The 17,836-nt window shown below is 44.8% G+C and overlaps 1 protein-coding gene across 2 annotated transcripts; it reads right to left on the reverse strand.

Moving 5' to 3' along the window:
- Positions 1-6,164: 6,164 nt before the first annotated feature.
- HAUS1 (HAUS augmin like complex subunit 1) lies at positions 6,165-17,656 on the reverse strand. Of its 2 annotated transcripts, XM_068423257.1 has the most exons (9): positions 17,600-17,656; positions 15,189-15,363; positions 14,454-14,589; positions 13,275-13,409; positions 12,213-12,336; positions 11,371-11,436; positions 9,554-9,625; positions 7,841-7,888; positions 6,165-6,794 (listed from the first exon to the last, which is right to left on the reverse strand). In XM_068423257.1, the coding sequence occupies exons 1-9, from the start codon at positions 17,618-17,620 to the stop codon at positions 6,711-6,713; spliced, it is 861 nt and encodes a 286-aa protein (XP_068279358.1). In that variant the 5' UTR covers positions 17,621-17,656; the 3' UTR covers positions 6,165-6,710. The 2 variants fall into 2 exon arrangements, with proteins under 2 accessions (XP_068279358.1, XP_068279359.1); XM_068423258.1 differs by lacking the exon at positions 9,554-9,625.
- Between the last annotated feature and the right edge of the window lie 180 nt (positions 17,657-17,836).

Genomic DNA, 17,836 nt, shown 5'->3' on the forward strand with positions numbered 1-17,836 from the left:
TAATGATTTTAATGGGGTGAAATGAAGGAAGGGCACGTTTAAGCTGAGAATCAGGGTGGAAAGCTTTTGAATGGAGAACTGTAGGCTGGAAAATTGTCTCCCTAAGGGAAGTGGTGAAAGCTTTATTGCCTGAGATTTTAAACGCCAGATTAGGAGAAATACCAGGGGACTCATTCTGAATTTTCAGGGAGATGGGCTGAAAGATTAGGAAGGGAGGAGGAAAGGCAAGAGGTGGTGCTGGCTCCAGGAATTCAAGGAGTACAGCCCAGCGCCACTTCTAGGCTCCCTTGGCTCCGTTTTATCACTCTTCGACTGCCTGTGCCAAGAGTGAAATGATTTCAGCATTAGTTACCTCCACGAGGAAGCGATAAGAACTCCTCCGCCACGAAGAAATGCGGTTGATAAATGGGAGTCTCGGTGGGACATCTCTAGGCAGGATCAGCGAGGAAGGGAGCGGCGGAGGCTCCTCCAGCTGCGGAGGGGCCCGGCGGTGCAGCCCCGTGCAGGAGCTTCCAGGGGACCAGCAGGGCCACCTCTCCTCTGCGGCACTTGCGCTTCCCCAAAGACAATGGGAGGAAATTAGCTCAGTGCTGGAGCAGGTGGCGGGTGACCCCGAGCCACACTCCTGTGTCAAAGTAAAAGCTGGTTGTGAGAGCAGTTTGGCTCAAAGGGTTTCCAGGCCGGCTTCCCTCTGGGCAGGGTAGCGGAGCTTCTCCATCCCTGCTCCCATCTTGCAACCAACCCCAAGCCAAAAGTTTCCCTCCGGCTCCAGACTTAAAATGACTTTTAAAGAGCTCATCCTCACGCACCCGCCAGCGGTATCCATAGGCACATGACTAAGCATCCTCTGCAGAAGGAACATATAGAAACTTCACCTTCTGAGTAACATTTAAACAACGCCCATTTTCCAAGCTGGGCTGCGGGCTGCCAAGCATCTGAAATCACAAACGCGCCGCTGAAACCCGGCCAAGCCGTCCCCTCGCTGCACTCCAGCTCCCTGGTGAAGTCACCCAGGCTCCTCCACAGCCACCAGCGGCAGCCGAACAGGGACCACGGGACACCGAGGGGTTCACCCACCCCTGAGCCACAGCCCATGTCTCCTAGAGAAGGAGAATGATAAAACCCTTCCTTGCTGCTGGGTTTTACCAGCCAATATTGGCTAATTAAGCATCTGTGCTGCTTACTTAGCATTAAAGGCATATTTAACAAGGGGCTAGGGGAAGTGTTTGTTAGATTAGGTCACAGTTTTGGAGATGTTGTTTTTTTTACCAGAGGTTACATGGTTCAGGAAGGACGATGTAACATTGAATGGCTTCAAGGCAGACGGAGGCAGCGCTGTATCCTCCCACGTAGGTGGTATCCAGCGAAGAGAGAAGGAAGAGCAAGTTTTACTTTAAACATACACTTATTGATAAAGCCTCTGCTTACTCGTGCTTTTTTTTTTCAGAAGAAATATTTTTGAATTGGAGAAGCAGAAATCCTTCCAGCCTAGTACTGAAGTTTTTTAATGAACTGAGAGTATAAGAAAAAAATGTTTCTAAATCTGCTTGAAGTTACTAACGACAACTGTGTGCTCAGAGGCAAAGTGAAGGATTTCCTGCAGCAGGCAAGGCTGCACGGACCAGGATTACTATTGTTTCACTGCTGACCCTGTAATTTAAAAATTCAAAGAATAACTCAGAAATACAAAATCTTTCCTGGACCTATAAGACCTATTCAGTACTAGATGTAATTTTAAAAGATCTTAAGGACACTTATAATTTGGCACATCACTGTTTTTTGCTGATAAGCAGCCAGAACAGAATTATCAGAAGAATGTTTGGAGTGTTTTACTGGAGACAGTACAAAATGCAACCAACTTACTTTGAAAATAAATCTTGAAACTATTTTAATATTATTTAAAATTGTATTTAACTACAAAGTCCCATATTAAATATCCTCTATCTACTACAGGATTAATGCAAATGAAAAAAAATTTAAAGTCAAAGGAAGATTCAAAAGCAACCACAATGAAATGTTTGCAACAGTGTTTCTATAGTACTAGCCAAAATATATCGCCAGGAGATTCCATCTACATCTTTTGTTCCAATGCACTTCGAGTAAACAGATATTTCAGCTCAATAGCCTTAAATTTGCCTCATGTATTTTGCATTTCTCTAGCATTTTATTTTTATTATTCTGGTTTTAGCACCTGAATGTTTTCTTTTCGATAAATCCCTATCCCCTAGCTAATTTGGAAAGGAATTATCTTTTTTTTCCTAAAGCAATTGTTATTTTGCTATTGGCCTGATAAGAACACTACGTCCCTTTGTGGTAAAACATATACAAGCTGACACTGGAGGCTGACCGCTGGTTTTCATGTCTAGCACATAATTTTAATTCATTTTTTTTTTTCAGGTGGAATTTGGATCCTCACATATTCCAGAAGGAGGAACTGAGCGCACGGTGATGTAGTGTATGCATGTTTTGCACTTTGTAAAACAAGGGATCTGCAGCTCAGCCTGGCTCCGGCTCCAGCTCCAGCCCTGCAGGGTCCCACACTGTGGGCAGCTGCCCCTGAGCTGCGGGAGCCCCACGCGGAGCTCCCAGTGAGCACAACTGCTCTCGGCTTGCAGGTGTTAATAGACGGATGTCTCCCAAAAATCAGGCTGGGAGTCCAGAGCAGAGCAGCTGATGTAATCTGAAGCAAGGCTGAAGCAGCAGAGGCCTCTCCACGCATTTGTGTCATTCTCAGGTGATTATTTCATAATATATGACAGGAGGGGTCCAGCTGGCAGCCTCCCTCCAGGCTGCCACACAGCTCCTCGCCACCCACTGTGACCTCCGTGGAAACACTCAACAGCTGCCAGGGCAGAGTGAAGCCCAAAAATCAAACATCTACTCAGCCGAGCACTCAGGCTGGTGTGCTCCTGTCTCAGCAGGAGCTCTGCAAGGCGTTCCTGCACCGGTGTCCCATCCTCACACTGGAAAAGCTGGACCACCCCAAAACTCCAACAGCGAGGAAGGACATCTCTGCTTGCCGTGCGAGGCACTCTACCCACACAAACGAGAAACTGGAGAGCTGGGAAATCTTACTGGCCGTGCACTGGCTGCATAAATCTCGTTTTATTTGACTTTCCTTGTTTCCGTCAAAAGCTGAAGTGTCAGACCTGACAACTGGCCCCTGATTTATGCTGCATGTGCTGCAGATGGCTCAGCTGTGGCACACAGCTCGAATGCAGCTGCTGGGTATTTTTTTCTCCTATCTTTGGGCAGCTCTTGAGTGAGAGTCTGGCCCAGCCACTGTCTATATTCGGGCTCTTTGCCAATGAACAGGACACAGCACATGCTGTGAAGTAGCAGCAGCTGGGGAGCGGTGCAGCTGCCCTGCAGGCACAGGGGGAGAAGATGCCCCTCAGGTTTCACAACTGGTGCAGTATAACATGATGAAGTGGTGCTAAGGAAGCACCACCGTCCCAGCAAATGCTCCCAGGCCTTGAGTCATGGTTACACGTGTGCGACAAAAAGCCTTTATCTACTGTTAGCTGAGTAAGTCTTGAGGCTCTCATTGAAAAGCAGGGCTGGCAGCATCCTCAAGCCCTCATCTAATCCACCTTCCTATCCAAGGCACAGTCAATGCTCCCTGACATTATAAACACTTAAGCAAAGCATTTCTGATCTGCTCTTAAAAGCCTCCAGTGATTAAGATTCCTTAATTGTCAGGCCATGACCTGCAGCGCCTTACAATGGCTGTCGTGTTAGATCATTCTCTGCTGTCTACCCAGCTACGTTCTGATGCTTTCAAGACTAGGACTTCTTTCCCCTTCCACAACAGGGAAGACCAGATTATGCTCTTGCTCCTTCCAGATTCAAAGACTCCTCCCTTACCTTCTTTCGGTGTTTTATTTGGTAAGCAGTAGCTGTACCTATAGTCATCCCTGCACTATGACTGCTCTAGATTTCACATCAGTTACCTCTGAGGTAATTTCCCCTTAGCCAGTTTAGCCCACCTGTACAAAAGATGGCTTGTCCACTCGCTTTTACAATCTTGATTTCTAGCCCACAGGGAACTGAAGATAAACAGCCATGAAACTACGGCAACTAACCCTTTCCTAATGTCTTGATTTAAAACCCTGAAACTAAGTATCAGCTCCCTCTGACATATGGAAGATACAATCATAGACTGGTTTGGGTTGGAAGGGACCTTAAAGATCATCTAGTTCCAACCCCCTGCCACGGGCAGGGACACCTTCCACTAGACCAGGTTGCTCAGAGCCCCATCCAACCTGGCCTTGAACACTGCCAGGGAGGGGGCAGCCACAGCTTCTCTGGGCAACCTGGGACAGTGTCTCACCACCCTCACAGCAAAGAATTTCTTCCCAATATCTCATCTAAACCCCCCCTCTTTCAGTTTAAAACCATTCCCCCTCATCCTATCACTCCATGCCCTTGTAAAAAGCCCCTCTCCAGCTTTCCTGTAGCCCCTTCAGGTACTGGAAGGTGCTAGAAGGTCTCCCCGGACCCTTCTCTTCTCCAGGCTGAACAGCCCCAGCTCTCTCAGCCTGTCTCCACAGCAGAGGTGCTCCAGCCCTCTGATCATCTTTGTGGCCTCCTCTGCACTCGCTCCAACAGCTCCATGTCCTTCTTCTGTTGGGAGCCCCAGAGCTGGACGCAGCACTGCAGGGGGGGTCTCACAAGATCGGAGCAGAGGGGCAGAATCCCCTCCCTCACCCTGCTGGCCACGCTGCTGGGGATGCAGCCCAGGACACGGGTGGCTTTCTGGGCTGCCAGCGCACGTTGCCGGCTCATGGTGAGCTTCTCGTCACCCATCACCCCCAAGTCCTTCTCCTCAGGGCTGCTCTCAACCCATTCTCCGCCCAGCCTGTATTTGTGCTTGGGATTGCAAGATGAGGCTGAAGATTCCCATGAGCAGCAGCTCTCTGAACATCCTTCAATTCTTCCTCATCATGGTGAAAGAAAAGAGGTAAGGAAGGCGCTTCACTGTCACCCATGTCATTCTGAGCTTGCAGCTTCTTCAAAATCAAGAGCTACACCCTCAGCATCATCAGATAGACATCTCATGATCCTATTGCTTCAAGGGAGGACATGAAACAATAGAAAGAATCTCTCTTCCTGCAGATCAGCAAAATCAACTCCTGCAGTGAAGTAACAGCTCCTGGGGACACGCACACCATGCTAAATCATTACCATAATATTTTGCAACTCTAATTGCAAGCAAATGTAGCTACAAATTGTCGCCAAGAGCACCACTGCTTTTTGTCTGGACATTGCCTGGTAAAAATGGGCCCCAGTCCATGCCTGATATCCTTAGGTGATGCCACTATTTTTAGATTTTGATCGTTCCCCATCCACAGGAGATTTTTCAGATTTTTGGCTTTAGTACAAACCAACTTTTAAAAGCTGGGGTTCTTAAGGCTGGTGTGGTGGTGGCATGGAAATAAGAGAAGGGCTCTGGGTACTGTTTTGGAAGACGACATTTGAGATAGAATTGAAAAGGACAATTTAGCTTCAAAATGATCACATCTCACAGTGGTTCTGCAAAAACATTCATATATTTTCTGGCCTAGAAAGGTCTTACTATAAAGCCCTCTGTTGTTTTTCAAGCTATCACTTCACTATCCATAAAGCTATTTATCTACTTCCATTTGCTTAGCTCTAGTTATAACGTAAGGAGAAACAAGTAGTCAACAGTAGACGGGTTATCTCTCAAAGCCTTGAAGACAGACAAACCTTACAGGTTAGTGCCATGGGCTTCCCTTTCCTCAGATGACAATGGAACTACAGAACCTCAGGAGGTCGATGCTGCTACATCTCATCTCAGCTGTTACCTGTGCGAGCAGTACAATTTGCTGATCTGTGAAGCCAATATGATGACCCATGTGAAACAAGTCAGAGCTCAACCTTTTCCATGAAGGCAGACAGCCATCACACACACAAGAGAATGCCCTTTGTAGGCTGTCTCAGATGCTGCAGGGCTTTAGAAGGCAATAGGAACTACTGTTCAGAGCCCTAGATGACAATTTCCACATCGTTCACTTTGATTAACGTTATCAAATCCCTGCTGAAGACATTAAGGAGAAATTTAACTGTTCATTTCTGTTTAAAGACAATGCTCAAACCAGGCACAAGTCTAGAACTCATCTTCACAAACACCAGAGATGCCATGAGTGGTAAAAAAAAAATTTATGTGACCCCAACCCTGAAAGGACAAGAGAAAACAAACAAGGGAGCAAAAGCTCAGTGATCTAGTAGATGTAAAGAGAGTCTGTCATCACCATACTTGCACCACCACAGAGAGGACTCCAGGAAAAAGCACAATCCAGAGCTTGGATGGAAAAAGAAGAAAAGCAGACTCCCTGATCAGTTCAATTCTACGTGGTAACAGTCAATCAAATCCTGCCAGGGACATCTCCTGGTGAAGGTGCCATCTGGAGGGCAGTTACAGGTGTGTATCGCATATGGAAAAAGAACTGATAAAGAGAACAGTATGTTTGGGGGTTATTTTATGAAAAATAGGTGATGTTTATAAATGCAAGGCTACATGAACCCCTAAAAATGAGCAGGCTTGCTGGAAGGTCACAAGTAGCGTGCCATCCAACAGCAAGAAGAGTAAGGCAGAAAGTTGCAGGAGTACAATAAGAAGTCCAAAATGTTTTACTAGTGCAAACAAGTAGACAATAGGAGGGAAATCTTCTTCCACGCAGTCCGCTTCAGGTGAAGTGGGGCTTTCTGGGTGCTGGAGTCGTAGGAGTCAGCGTGTTAACCTCCTGTAACAACTCTGCCTCCAAGGTGTTCTAGCAGGAAAAAAAATACCAAGAGGACTCAGTGACCATGAAACAGTTTCCTTACATTCTTGTTAGACAAATGCATCTACAATGATCAAATCTTGGAATATTATTAGCAATGATTAACCCAACTGTTGAACTAGAAGGTCACACTACTGCAAACTGCAGTAGTCTCTGTAGACAACTACAGAGAAATCTCCAAATGAAGGGCTAAACAAGCTCAGCTGCCTTTATCCTGTGCCCCAAAGTGATTATTAGACACCTTCATGCTGAACAGTTACACTCCAGAGTATTCTGACCTGATAAAAGCCTCAGGCTGGTAAGCTGAGCTTGTATTGCTGAATCAAAACCAAGTGGCTTACCAACCTGAGCAGTCCCACCTGAAAATGTACCAAATATTCTCAAATAGCTGCGATTTTTCATCACGGCTTGAAGGCTTATCACTGAATACCTTGTGCTTTATCTATGAGCAAGCAGACAGTAGCCCGAAGAAATAAAAGACAGGTTTTATGCTCAAATGTGGCCCAGCTCACTCGGGAAAGCGACGTACGAACTTCCCAAACAGCTTTAAATGAACATTTCCCAACAACCACACCTGCAGCCTACACGAGCATGGATGAAATGGGAATTCTGTTTTATAGGGGACGGTCCCCATTGCAGTCTACAAGGCAGCTGTTAAATAAAACATTTATTTAGAGCCCTCTGAGAGTCCAGGAGCAGCAAGGAAGGTTGTGAGACCAAGAAGCTGCAACACAGCTGAGTGAATAAACATTCTGACAGGTGAAGCGGACAAAATCCAGAGGGATATAGATACCTAATCCCCCCGATACCATTATGCCCAACTGCCTTCGTAGCTTAGATATCATTCCTCTACCAGTTCCTCCTACCATTATGCAAAGCTTCTGCCTTACCAGAGCAAAATTTCCCTCTAGAGATCATTAAGACTACAATGTGAGGTAGATAAATCCACAGCCAATTAATATATAGAGCTTGTTTTGGAACAACAGCACTCATTTAAATCTCTCTGAAAGATAAAAAAAAAACAAACCTCTTACCAGTTCTCGTTTTACTTCTTCAATCTTCACTTTTGCAAGGGAAGGATTCTAATGAGAGAAAATGGCATTATTTTAGCTGGAAACACAAAGTCCCTGCCTCATCACAAGAGTCTAATGATGTGCCACAGGCAAATTCAGGGATAATGAAACCAGTTTTGTGTACACCCTTCACGTGGAAAAGGTACTGACATTAACAGCCTCCTATCAGTTTGGTTTGGGCAATCACATGTTTTTCAAAAGTCTGGTATGGCCTAAAGTCTAAAAATCCCCCCATTTTTAGCAATTTTCCAAACCTACCAATCAAGGAACTGGACTTTAAACATATGCGTGCACAAATTTTCCAAAGCACAATAAGCTCACAAAGATAAACCTTCCTCCCTCCTTCTGCCTGCACCAGAAGTGAGGCATCAGGGCTCCCCCTGTCTGCACTGACAGCAAGATGGGAGGGAGGGAGGGGGGAACTGGAGAACCTAATCCAATTTGAATGTCCTGTTTTCCCTGAGGCAAGGAGGCAGCTGCCTCTTGGAATAAGATGGATTTAAACAAGAAGCAGTGCCACCCTCTCCCTTCATCCTTTTCTTCTAGGAGGGAGACAGCAGTATTTGTACAACGGAGATGTGTTGAGAGGCAGGACTTCGACGGAGGGGCTAAGGAAATGAAGAGAGAAGTGTGGCCCAGCAGACAGGTCCCTAGTTTATAATAGAAAAGATGTGATCAGTCACAGTTTCTATGTGATTTTGGACAAGTCTCTTTGTTTCTCTGGATTTTTGTGCCCCATTTATAAGAACTGGAATAAATCTTTTTCATATCTGACACAGAAGGGTCTGAGGTTAGCTCTGTTAAAGGCTGTGGGGTGCTCAGCTGAGGAGGTGACAGGGGCCACATCAGGTAACTCGAATACAAAACTGTAAACTAGACAGTCACAATTGTTTTTAATAAAACCAAAACCCATTCAACTACTTGCTACTTCTCCCCTGAATGACAAAAGAGAAAAGTCCTTAATACTTATCTGTAAAAGCAATGTCAATCTTCCAAAGGAGACTGAAAATACTGGGGTTTAGTGGTCCCAAATATCACAGGTGGTGATGTACAGATGTCGCACAAGGCCATGGCCTTCTGCCTCATGGACTAAAGCCCTGTTTACCCATGACTTCTTTAAGCCACTATAAAGCTGTTCATAAAATTACCCTTAACCGAAACAGTCCTTTGTAACAAGCATTCTAATTTGAGAAGAGTAAAATCCTTTTTATAAAAGATGCTTCCCACAGCAGCTTGGTAGCAACTCCTAGCACAGGGACCAATAGTGACAATAGCATATAAAATGAAGGAAAAAGATACACAGGCAGGGGCTTTCAAAATTGCAATTTAGTCACCAAACAAGAAACCTGCGTTTTCAGAGAGCTGAGTACCCAGCACCCTCAAGAGAAATCAGAGAAAATTATGGAGCAGCCAGTACTCACACAAACTAGAGTACTTGTTTAGTACATCTCTGCATTTTGTTACAAGAAAGTTTGCCTGGGAAACATACTTAATTTCTTGGCTTTAATAAATAGATAGCCTTCTGTTTAAGTAAAGTCTTCTGTTTACACCATTAACAGACCTGTAGGACATCTACCTTTTCACTGAAACCATCACAATATCCTTTACATTCTGAAGTCCATTAAAATTAATCTGATGGCAAATACCATAGAACAGTGGAAAAAAAATAATTACAGGAGGTAAATCTAGGTAAGGCTCCAGTTTCTTATTCAAAGACGCAATTTCTTTCTGCAGTTCAGCCAGTTTCTGTGAAAAGAGCAAGGCAGATTATATTCTATAGTTGTACTTGTAGAAGTGATGTAAATCAGGGAAATAGATCCATAATTATCTACAGCATTTCAGAATTTACAGGTGTTGGGTAGAGCTTTCATGATCCTTCTTAAAACCCATGGAAAACTAAAGATCTGCTAGTCACTCAGTTATCAGTCAGTCAAATTTTATGGAGAGCTATCAATCTTTCTTCGTTCTGAAAACATCTTCAGGTATCTTTTCTTACAGTATAACCACCTGATCTGACCTCCCTGAAAGAAGAGGGTATTTCCAATGAGAATCCACCAGACAGAGGACTTTCACTGTCAACCTCACTGTAGGCCAAAGGAGAACTGATCCCCAAGGGAGGGGATACATTCTCATGCCTGTGGCTTCTGCGTGAAAAGAGTTTGGCACACGCAGCAGCAAAAAGACTCCCCTTACACTCGCACTGCTTTGCTTATTATGTTAACAAGGAGAAATAATTTCTCTTTGGGGCTGAAAATTGAGCACCTTCCACAGTCCTCAACTCTTTTCAAATAATCAAAGTAAAAAAAAAATGCCCTCCAAAGACGAAGTCATTTGTGCTGCCCAATTCACTGAGCTCTTGGCAAAGCAGATACAGAAATGTCAGGGAGTCAAACCTGCCCTTATGCTGAGGCTCTAGAAGATGACAAGTCTAGAAAATTGCCTGTGGCTTTTTGTATGTAAAATTCCAACAGGAATTATTTTTGGTTCGTACTCTTCTGAAACACTGCGCAATGTAAACATTGCCACCCAGTGCTGATTCAGGAGAACAACATAAAAAACAGGAATCCTATTTTTATTGTTTAACTTAACTAACATGCAGTAAAAGCTTGCAAAGAAATGGAAGGAAAGACTAAGTTCTCATTACAACAATAGTAAATAATATTAAAATGTGGTGAGTGCAGACAGAACACCACAAATACATGTGTACAAATGCTTCAGCACAAAGCTGGAGAATCTATAGCTAGTAACTGAAAAAATGTGCTTTTTCCTTTAACAAATTATCCTACTGGGCTTATGACACAGCCAAAAACGTTATATTTAAAGACATAAGGGAAAAAAAAAGCACACAGTGGCTCAGGATTTGGGCTTCACTCGACTTCCTCCCCTTGTTCTGAAGTGTTTGAAAGCAGGTTTATTTCACACGAACTATAAAGAATCACCTGGGTCATTCCATCAAGTAATTGCAATACACAGGCAGCCACGTAACAGGCTTTAGTCCACAGAATACCCACTCTGTTTATAACACAGATCACAGAGAGGGGAGGCAGATCATGGGCTGCCCATTTTCCTTCAGTGGCAGGGAATTTACTCCGTGGAAATTCTCTAGGAGGCTATATTGCTGATTACAGATAGAGGCAGAAAGAGAAGAAAGGGAAAAGCAAAAGGCAACAAAAACAAAGATTCCAGTTGTTCCCTTCAATCAGTCCAGAAGGAAAGCTTCTTCCCAAGTCCAAAACAAGCCCACATTTAACTCTTGATGAAAAGGTACCACTTCAGCACCCAGAGATACTTCTCAGCTTCTAGGATAGACAAACGCATCCAGCATACCCCAGTTCAGAAGTATCTGTCTAAAGAATTTTTATTTGTGCTTCTTTTTACCATTGATATTTGTTCAGGTAACCACACAGCAAACTACATTTCCTGAAACCACCCAACAAACAAGCCTGGTCTGTACCACTATAGAAACATCCATCTTGTACCAGAAGACCTACCTCGGACAGGCTCATGAGTGAGCTGTGTGTCAGCGACTGGTCCAACCCTGTGGCAACAAGCTGCTCCTACAAAGAGGAAAAAAGGTTGTTCATAACTGACCACATAACAGGGAGGAGAAAAATTTTACCATTTCCTTAGGTTTTGATCTAAACAGGCAAACAAGAACGCGGTTTGCCAACAGAAATATGTGCTATTTGACCCACAGCTATAGCTGGTATATGGAATCCGTTGCTACCAAAAATTATTTCAAGAGGAACAAGTCTTTCCAGAAAACTAGTGGAAGAAGAGCACGTGGCAAGGCTGGGAAAAGGCTTCTCAGTAAAATGTCATCAACTCTAATACCATGTTTTCCATCTCATATTTGTCAAGGTATTTAACACCTGAATGCTGTCCAGTAAAGCATTCACACATCCTCCATCAAGTAGGAAAGGTGAAGGAGAAGACAGCACAACTTCTGCCTTCTGTGTTTAATCATTAATTTCAAAAAATAATACTGAGAATTTTGACACACAATTTACCTCAGTGAACCAGCTGCTCTACCGGTAGCTGTCTGTATACTCTTATGGGACAGCACCTCACAATAAGCACAAGGTAGTCTGAGCTAATACAGTTCTCAGTGAAAGAAGAGAAAGTGACCTTGCATTTATCATCAGATGTCCAGATCATGAATACAGCAGTAACAACTGAAGTGTAGTAACGTGTTGTCCTGTTAGTCCAAGAGTCCTCAGTCCTGGAGTTTAGGAAGCTCCAGGGATGTCTCTATAACTACAATTTAGGACCTGACCAACCATGACTGTGCCATCCCATCACAACGTCTCATTACGAAATTCCTTCCACGTACCTCAGCAACCTTGATCCTGATTTTTAAATCCTCAGATTTATCTTCCAGGAACTTCAAATTCTGGGATTGGCTGTCGGCTTTGGCCTCTTCTACTTCCAGACATTCCTCTGTTTCTTTAAGATCCCTTAAAAAAATACAAAAAGAAACAAACTTTTACATTCAAAGAGATACCAGTATACAAATACTGCTTAATTATCTATGCTTATGCTAAACTCTGTAATACAGCCAACACGAGCAGGGAGAGAATGCAGAAAAACTTGCATTTCCCTGTGAAATTTCCCAGTGGAAACATCCACAACTGTTACATCCAGACTCCCAAAGGCTGGGGGAGGGGGGGGAAGGCCAAGTGGGGGAAAAAAAAGGCCAAGGGGAAAGCCATCTGCATAAAAGCACAGAGTAATAGTCTTCTGCATAATTCCCTAATTCAGTTAGAGACCTGTTACACAAGCTAAACTTAAGATCAGAGAGAGGGGCCATGGCAAACCTGCACAGAGCACATGGGTCTGGTATCTTTGCTACAAGCAGCGCCACAATTACTAGTTTAAAGGACAAAAAACAGAAAATAATTAGACTGGAAAGGGGCTGTGGAGATGATCTGGGCCAATCCCCACCCAAGGCAGGGGTTGATCCTGCTCTGCTTGGCAAAGCACTTCAGATTACGTCCTCTAGGGAATGGATTTGATACCAATTTTTTTTTTTTTTTTTTAAAAGTCTCCCACACACTGGTTAAAGGAAATTCTTACCTGGGAATGGTTTCTGTTTTGCCTGGCTCCTTCACTCTAACTACAGAGCCCACGCTAAACGTGGTAAGAAAATCAGGTTTGCCTTCAACCTCAGACAGAGGCAACTGGTGGAAGATGCCAGCCCATATCTAAAAGCTGCTTGTAGACCATTTTTGGTTTAAAATAATGGGTTTGACGGTACCCCAGATTTCTTTTGATTACTGAATGTATGCATAGCACATGGCTTTTGATAGATACTTCCAAATACTGTATATTAGAGATGTGTCAAAACCCTCAGCAGCACTGCTCACATCTTTCCCTTTTCTCACCCATTACTCACTCCTCTAACTGCTTTTCCAGCATCAGCGCTGCAGTGATTTTTTTCCTCAGGTTGCTCAATTCCAGCTCCATTTCTTTGTTTTTTGATTCTGTTGCATACAGCTCCGAAGTCATATCATTGATGGCAGCGAAGAAGCTGGTGAGAAGAGAGAGAGTCAGTGGCAATGCTCAGGAGTCAGCTCTTCTGAAACTCAGAATTATTATTTTCTCTACACTTTCCACAAGTGGCTCTTTTTTTCTTCTCATATTATGATACATCAGATAACTGCCAGCTATTTTAGAGGAGGAAAGTATAATATGTCACTATGGGTATTTGCTTCCCTCAACTAACAAAGGCTTCATCTGGATGGGGAAATGGCCCAGCAATCTCAGTAGAAGGAACTGAACAAGACCTGGCACTCCAGTGAGTATAACCACTGGGTTTGACACAATCAGATGCTCCGCTCCTGGCTTGCCAAATTGCCTTTGGGAGAAACTGTATTCAGTCCTTGAAAATGCACATCCCTGAGGCATGCAAAGCAGCGTTTCAGTCTCTTCATCTTCCCAAACAGTTCAAACCTGCTTGCCCCTCCAGCTCAGAAGAGCTGTAAGAACCAAGATCCTGAACATCACGCAAAAATTGGATTCCAAGACAGATTTTGTCTCTTCCTTACTACCAGGGCTCAGCACAAATCTGCTGTGTTATGGGTCAAGGCCAGGCTAGGGAGAGGGGCCAAAGAAGAGCAGACTAACAGCTGCTGTTTCTCTGTGGCTAACAAAACCTCCTTACATTAACTGAGGCCAGATAAGAGAGAGAAGAACGAGGAGCTGAGACCGAGAGACAGTTACAGTTCCCCAGTCCTTGCCTAAGCAGGATGAATGCTGCTCTAGCTTGTGCTATCTGGCATGGCAGTGAGTGGCAGCATCCTGCGGCCACTGACCACAAAAGCATGGGCAAAAAAAAAGATGGATTTAACTCTGGCTAAGGCACTTCTCAAGCTTCAGAGACTTCCTTTGCTGGGATAATCAAGAGATAGAGCCTTGTGCTCAGCTTCTGTGCTCGCCAAAGCTGCCCAAGGGGTGCAAAACAAGCTGGACAAGTAAGATTCCCGGTGTGAAAGTCAAGTTTGAAACTGTTGAATTGAAAAACTAGAGGTAAGGAGCACAGACCATCACTCCGATGCACAGTGGGGATAATTACCTGGCAAGAGAAGTGTCCTTTGTTTCAAGTATCATTGCGCTGTTTACCAGGACATTGAGGTTGCTGGTGCCTTCACTGGACAGACTGCATGGGGAAAGACCCAGGCTTTCTCCAAGAATGCCCTCTAGATAGTTAGCTGGAAAACAAGTACAACCCAAAATAGTATTTTTCTTATATTCTTATGTTCTATTAAGGCCTAGATGCGATTCTTTCTTTTAACACATTAAAAATGTATTATAGTCCCCTGAACCACTCACTCGCTCCAAAAAAACCCACATTATCACTCACTCTAGGCAACTCAACCATAACTTAATCACCTCACTGTTGTTTCAGATTCCTCAAGTGCTTTCCTTAACAGTGGATTAGCACCAGCTCAGACTCTTAAATCAGCTGTAGGGTTGCTTCCCAGTCTATCCAGCCAATACTTCAACGCTGTGCTACTCAGCCCAGCAGGTTAGGAGGTTTTAGCAATTAATCTGCTTGTCCGTACTTACAGCCTGCTCAAGATGGCTTAAAAAATTGCTCTTGACCAACCTTATGTCACCGTAAATTTTGCTAAAAGGAAGGCATGGGATGCACTGGAGCAAAATCTGTACTAGAACAAAAGCTGAGTTCATTCCAATTATATATTTATTTTATATATTTATAATATTTAAGATTTTAACAAAGACAATCTTCAGGGTCACTAAGAAAAACTTACTTTGATGGAACTGAGAACTGGAGCTTCAAACTCACCTTCTGCTTCATATTCTGCTGCCGCCTGCTTCAGGTCCTCTATCAGCAAAGAAACATCCCTGTCTCTGGCTTCGTTGTATTCTACAAGCTCATACAAGGTATCAACTGTCCTTGGATTCACTTCATGCTCTGGAATAGGCTGATCCCCAAATATTTTCCTTAGCCATAAAGTAACCTGCCAGAGAAGGGAAAAAAGGAGTAAATAGTCAAGTGAAATGACAGAAAATAGCTGATAGATGTGAGAAAAGTGAAGTGCTGCAAGCTCTGCGCTCCTGAAGAATAACTCCTACTACATCAGTGGAGGCATGGGTGGAAAAAGGGGAGACAGCTTCCTTTGTCTCTTTTCAAACACCCTCAGTAGGTCAGAAAACCATTTCCCTTCTAATCTCCCTCATTTCCCTGGACACCTGCTTATCTTCAGGTGATAAAACTTTATCTTTTTATTCCCATGACTTGTCGACTATAGATGCACTAATGATCCAAGAGGTGTTAAATAGGTATTTGGGCAGCTGGATATTAACTGAATTAAAGCAGCATGGGATGAAATTGCCCAAACCATTATCAGTGGGAACAGTCTCTATGGGCTAGTGGGGAGAAAGGGTTACTACACTGTGCAGGCAAAAGCCCTGCAGAGCTTTTACCACTGGAAAGATGGTCAGAAATGAGAGAGATCAACACAGTGCTCTCAGGTGGCAGAAAGATTAGATTATGACTGGTGATAATTGAACACCTGGAAGTTCAATGCTGAGGTAACAAATTCTTCAACGTGATGGAAAAGGATCCAGTCTTATAACTTTAAAAGCCATTTCTTTCTAGCATATTCTTCTTTATGCTTCCACTATACCAGCATCTCAGCTAGACGAACTGCACACAGCAAACATCACCCTGAATTATGCTGGGGAGAAAATCATCAAGCCCTTAGAAGAAAGCAGTGCTAATTGTGTGTAGATCATAGAATCATAGAATTGATACCAGACAGTTTAGTAAAAGTAGGGCCTGCTTTGAGGCTTAAAAGGCCTACTCTGTGTAACCTTTAGACAGAATCAACTTTCCTTTCAGCTATTTTCCTTTCAGCTAAAATAACAGTACGTTCTGAAGCTAACTACATGTTTTGAAGATAGGGTCTGCTTCTGGGACTGATAACACTTATAGTCATCACTGATTCTTGCTTGCCCTTAGTCTTAGAGAATCCAAGGTCTCTGTTAAATTCCTCACTAATTACAAAGAAGGGCCAGAGATAAGCAAAGACTGAACAACATCTTTGTAGTGTCTTAAATGACTTGAGTCACAGCTCTGGCGCCAGGAGTAGAGATAAATCCTGTAAGAATCAGAACAGGATCTTCTCCTTGGAGCCACCTGCGTTTGTCAACAGAAAGGCCTCGACCACGCTTGCGCAGAAGCGGGGTCATACACCGGACAGCATCACTATGGGGGGTTATGACCACTAGAGACCACCAGAGACCACCCAAGACCCCTTCCCCAATTTAGTAAACATGCACAAAGACAATTTCATAATCTATTAGCATATGCATAAGGTTTCTTGGAATAGGTGGGCTTTACTCGGAATTGGTGGACTTTACTCAGAATTGTATGAATATTCACTTTTCTATAATGTATATAATGAGTGTGCTTTTGTCCCTGGGTGTGCATGCCAGGAGAGATCCCCCATGCACCCAGCACTGCAATAAACCAATGTCGGCTTTCTAAACTATCAGTTGGGTTAGAGAGTTTTCTTGGGTACTATTTTCTGGTAACAGAATGGTTTGAGTTGGAAGAGACCTTAAGGAGCATCTAGTTCCAACCTCTCTGCATAGACAAGAACTCTAATACCGTAAGAAAGCCAAGTTCACAAACAAAGGATGAGTTTCATCTTTCTGCCACTCCAATGAGAGACATGTGAAACCCAAAAATTTCAGGCACCCAAGCTCTTCACAGGCTGGCACCTTACACACACTGGGAGCTTAGACTTCAAGGACAGTGAGCTCGGGCTGTCACCTCGTCAATAACAGAGGATGGAGCGGGTGAGCACGGACCCCACCGCTGCAAAACCCGCCCAGACACCACATCGCGCTAAAAGCGGCCAGAAAAGGGCACGGGCTCGCTTCTCCCCTGAACCCGCGCACGCCCGAGCGCCAGCCGAGCACAGCGACCACCACCAGGCCCCAGCAAAGCCTCCAGCGCGCCCACTGGGTGCCGGGCCCGTGAGGGAGGAGGACGAAGGCCGAAAGCCCCCGGGCCGGGGCCGGCCCCGCGCCGCCACCTTCCACAGCGCCAGGCCCTGGGCCGGCGGGGAGGAGCCCCCGGGGCGGTCGAGGGCCAGCGGGGCCCAGCCTAAGGCGGCCCCGGGAAGCGGCCACCGCCACCTGCGGAACCCCCGCACCGCCAGAGCCGCGGCCCGGCCCCCCCGTTACCCGCTGCAGCTTCTCCTCCATGGCGGCTCCCGCCACCGTCCCGGCGTCCCCTGCGCGCAGCCGCCGCGGGGCATCATGGGACGTGTGGTTCGGGGCAGGGTGGGCGTGAGGGTGGGCGAGGCCGCCCCGCCCACCGAGTGGCCTTCAAATCCCTGAAACACAGAGAAAACGGTTAAAAAATCGGTTAAATTCGGTACCTGCAGCGAAGGCTTTTACCCAAGTGGATTTAAATGCTCT

Source organism: Nyctibius grandis, chromosome Z (assembly GCF_013368605.1).
Source record: "Nyctibius grandis isolate bNycGra1 chromosome Z, bNycGra1.pri, whole genome shotgun sequence".
Classification (NCBI taxonomy): Eukaryota; Metazoa; Chordata; class Aves; order Nyctibiiformes; family Nyctibiidae; genus Nyctibius; species Nyctibius grandis.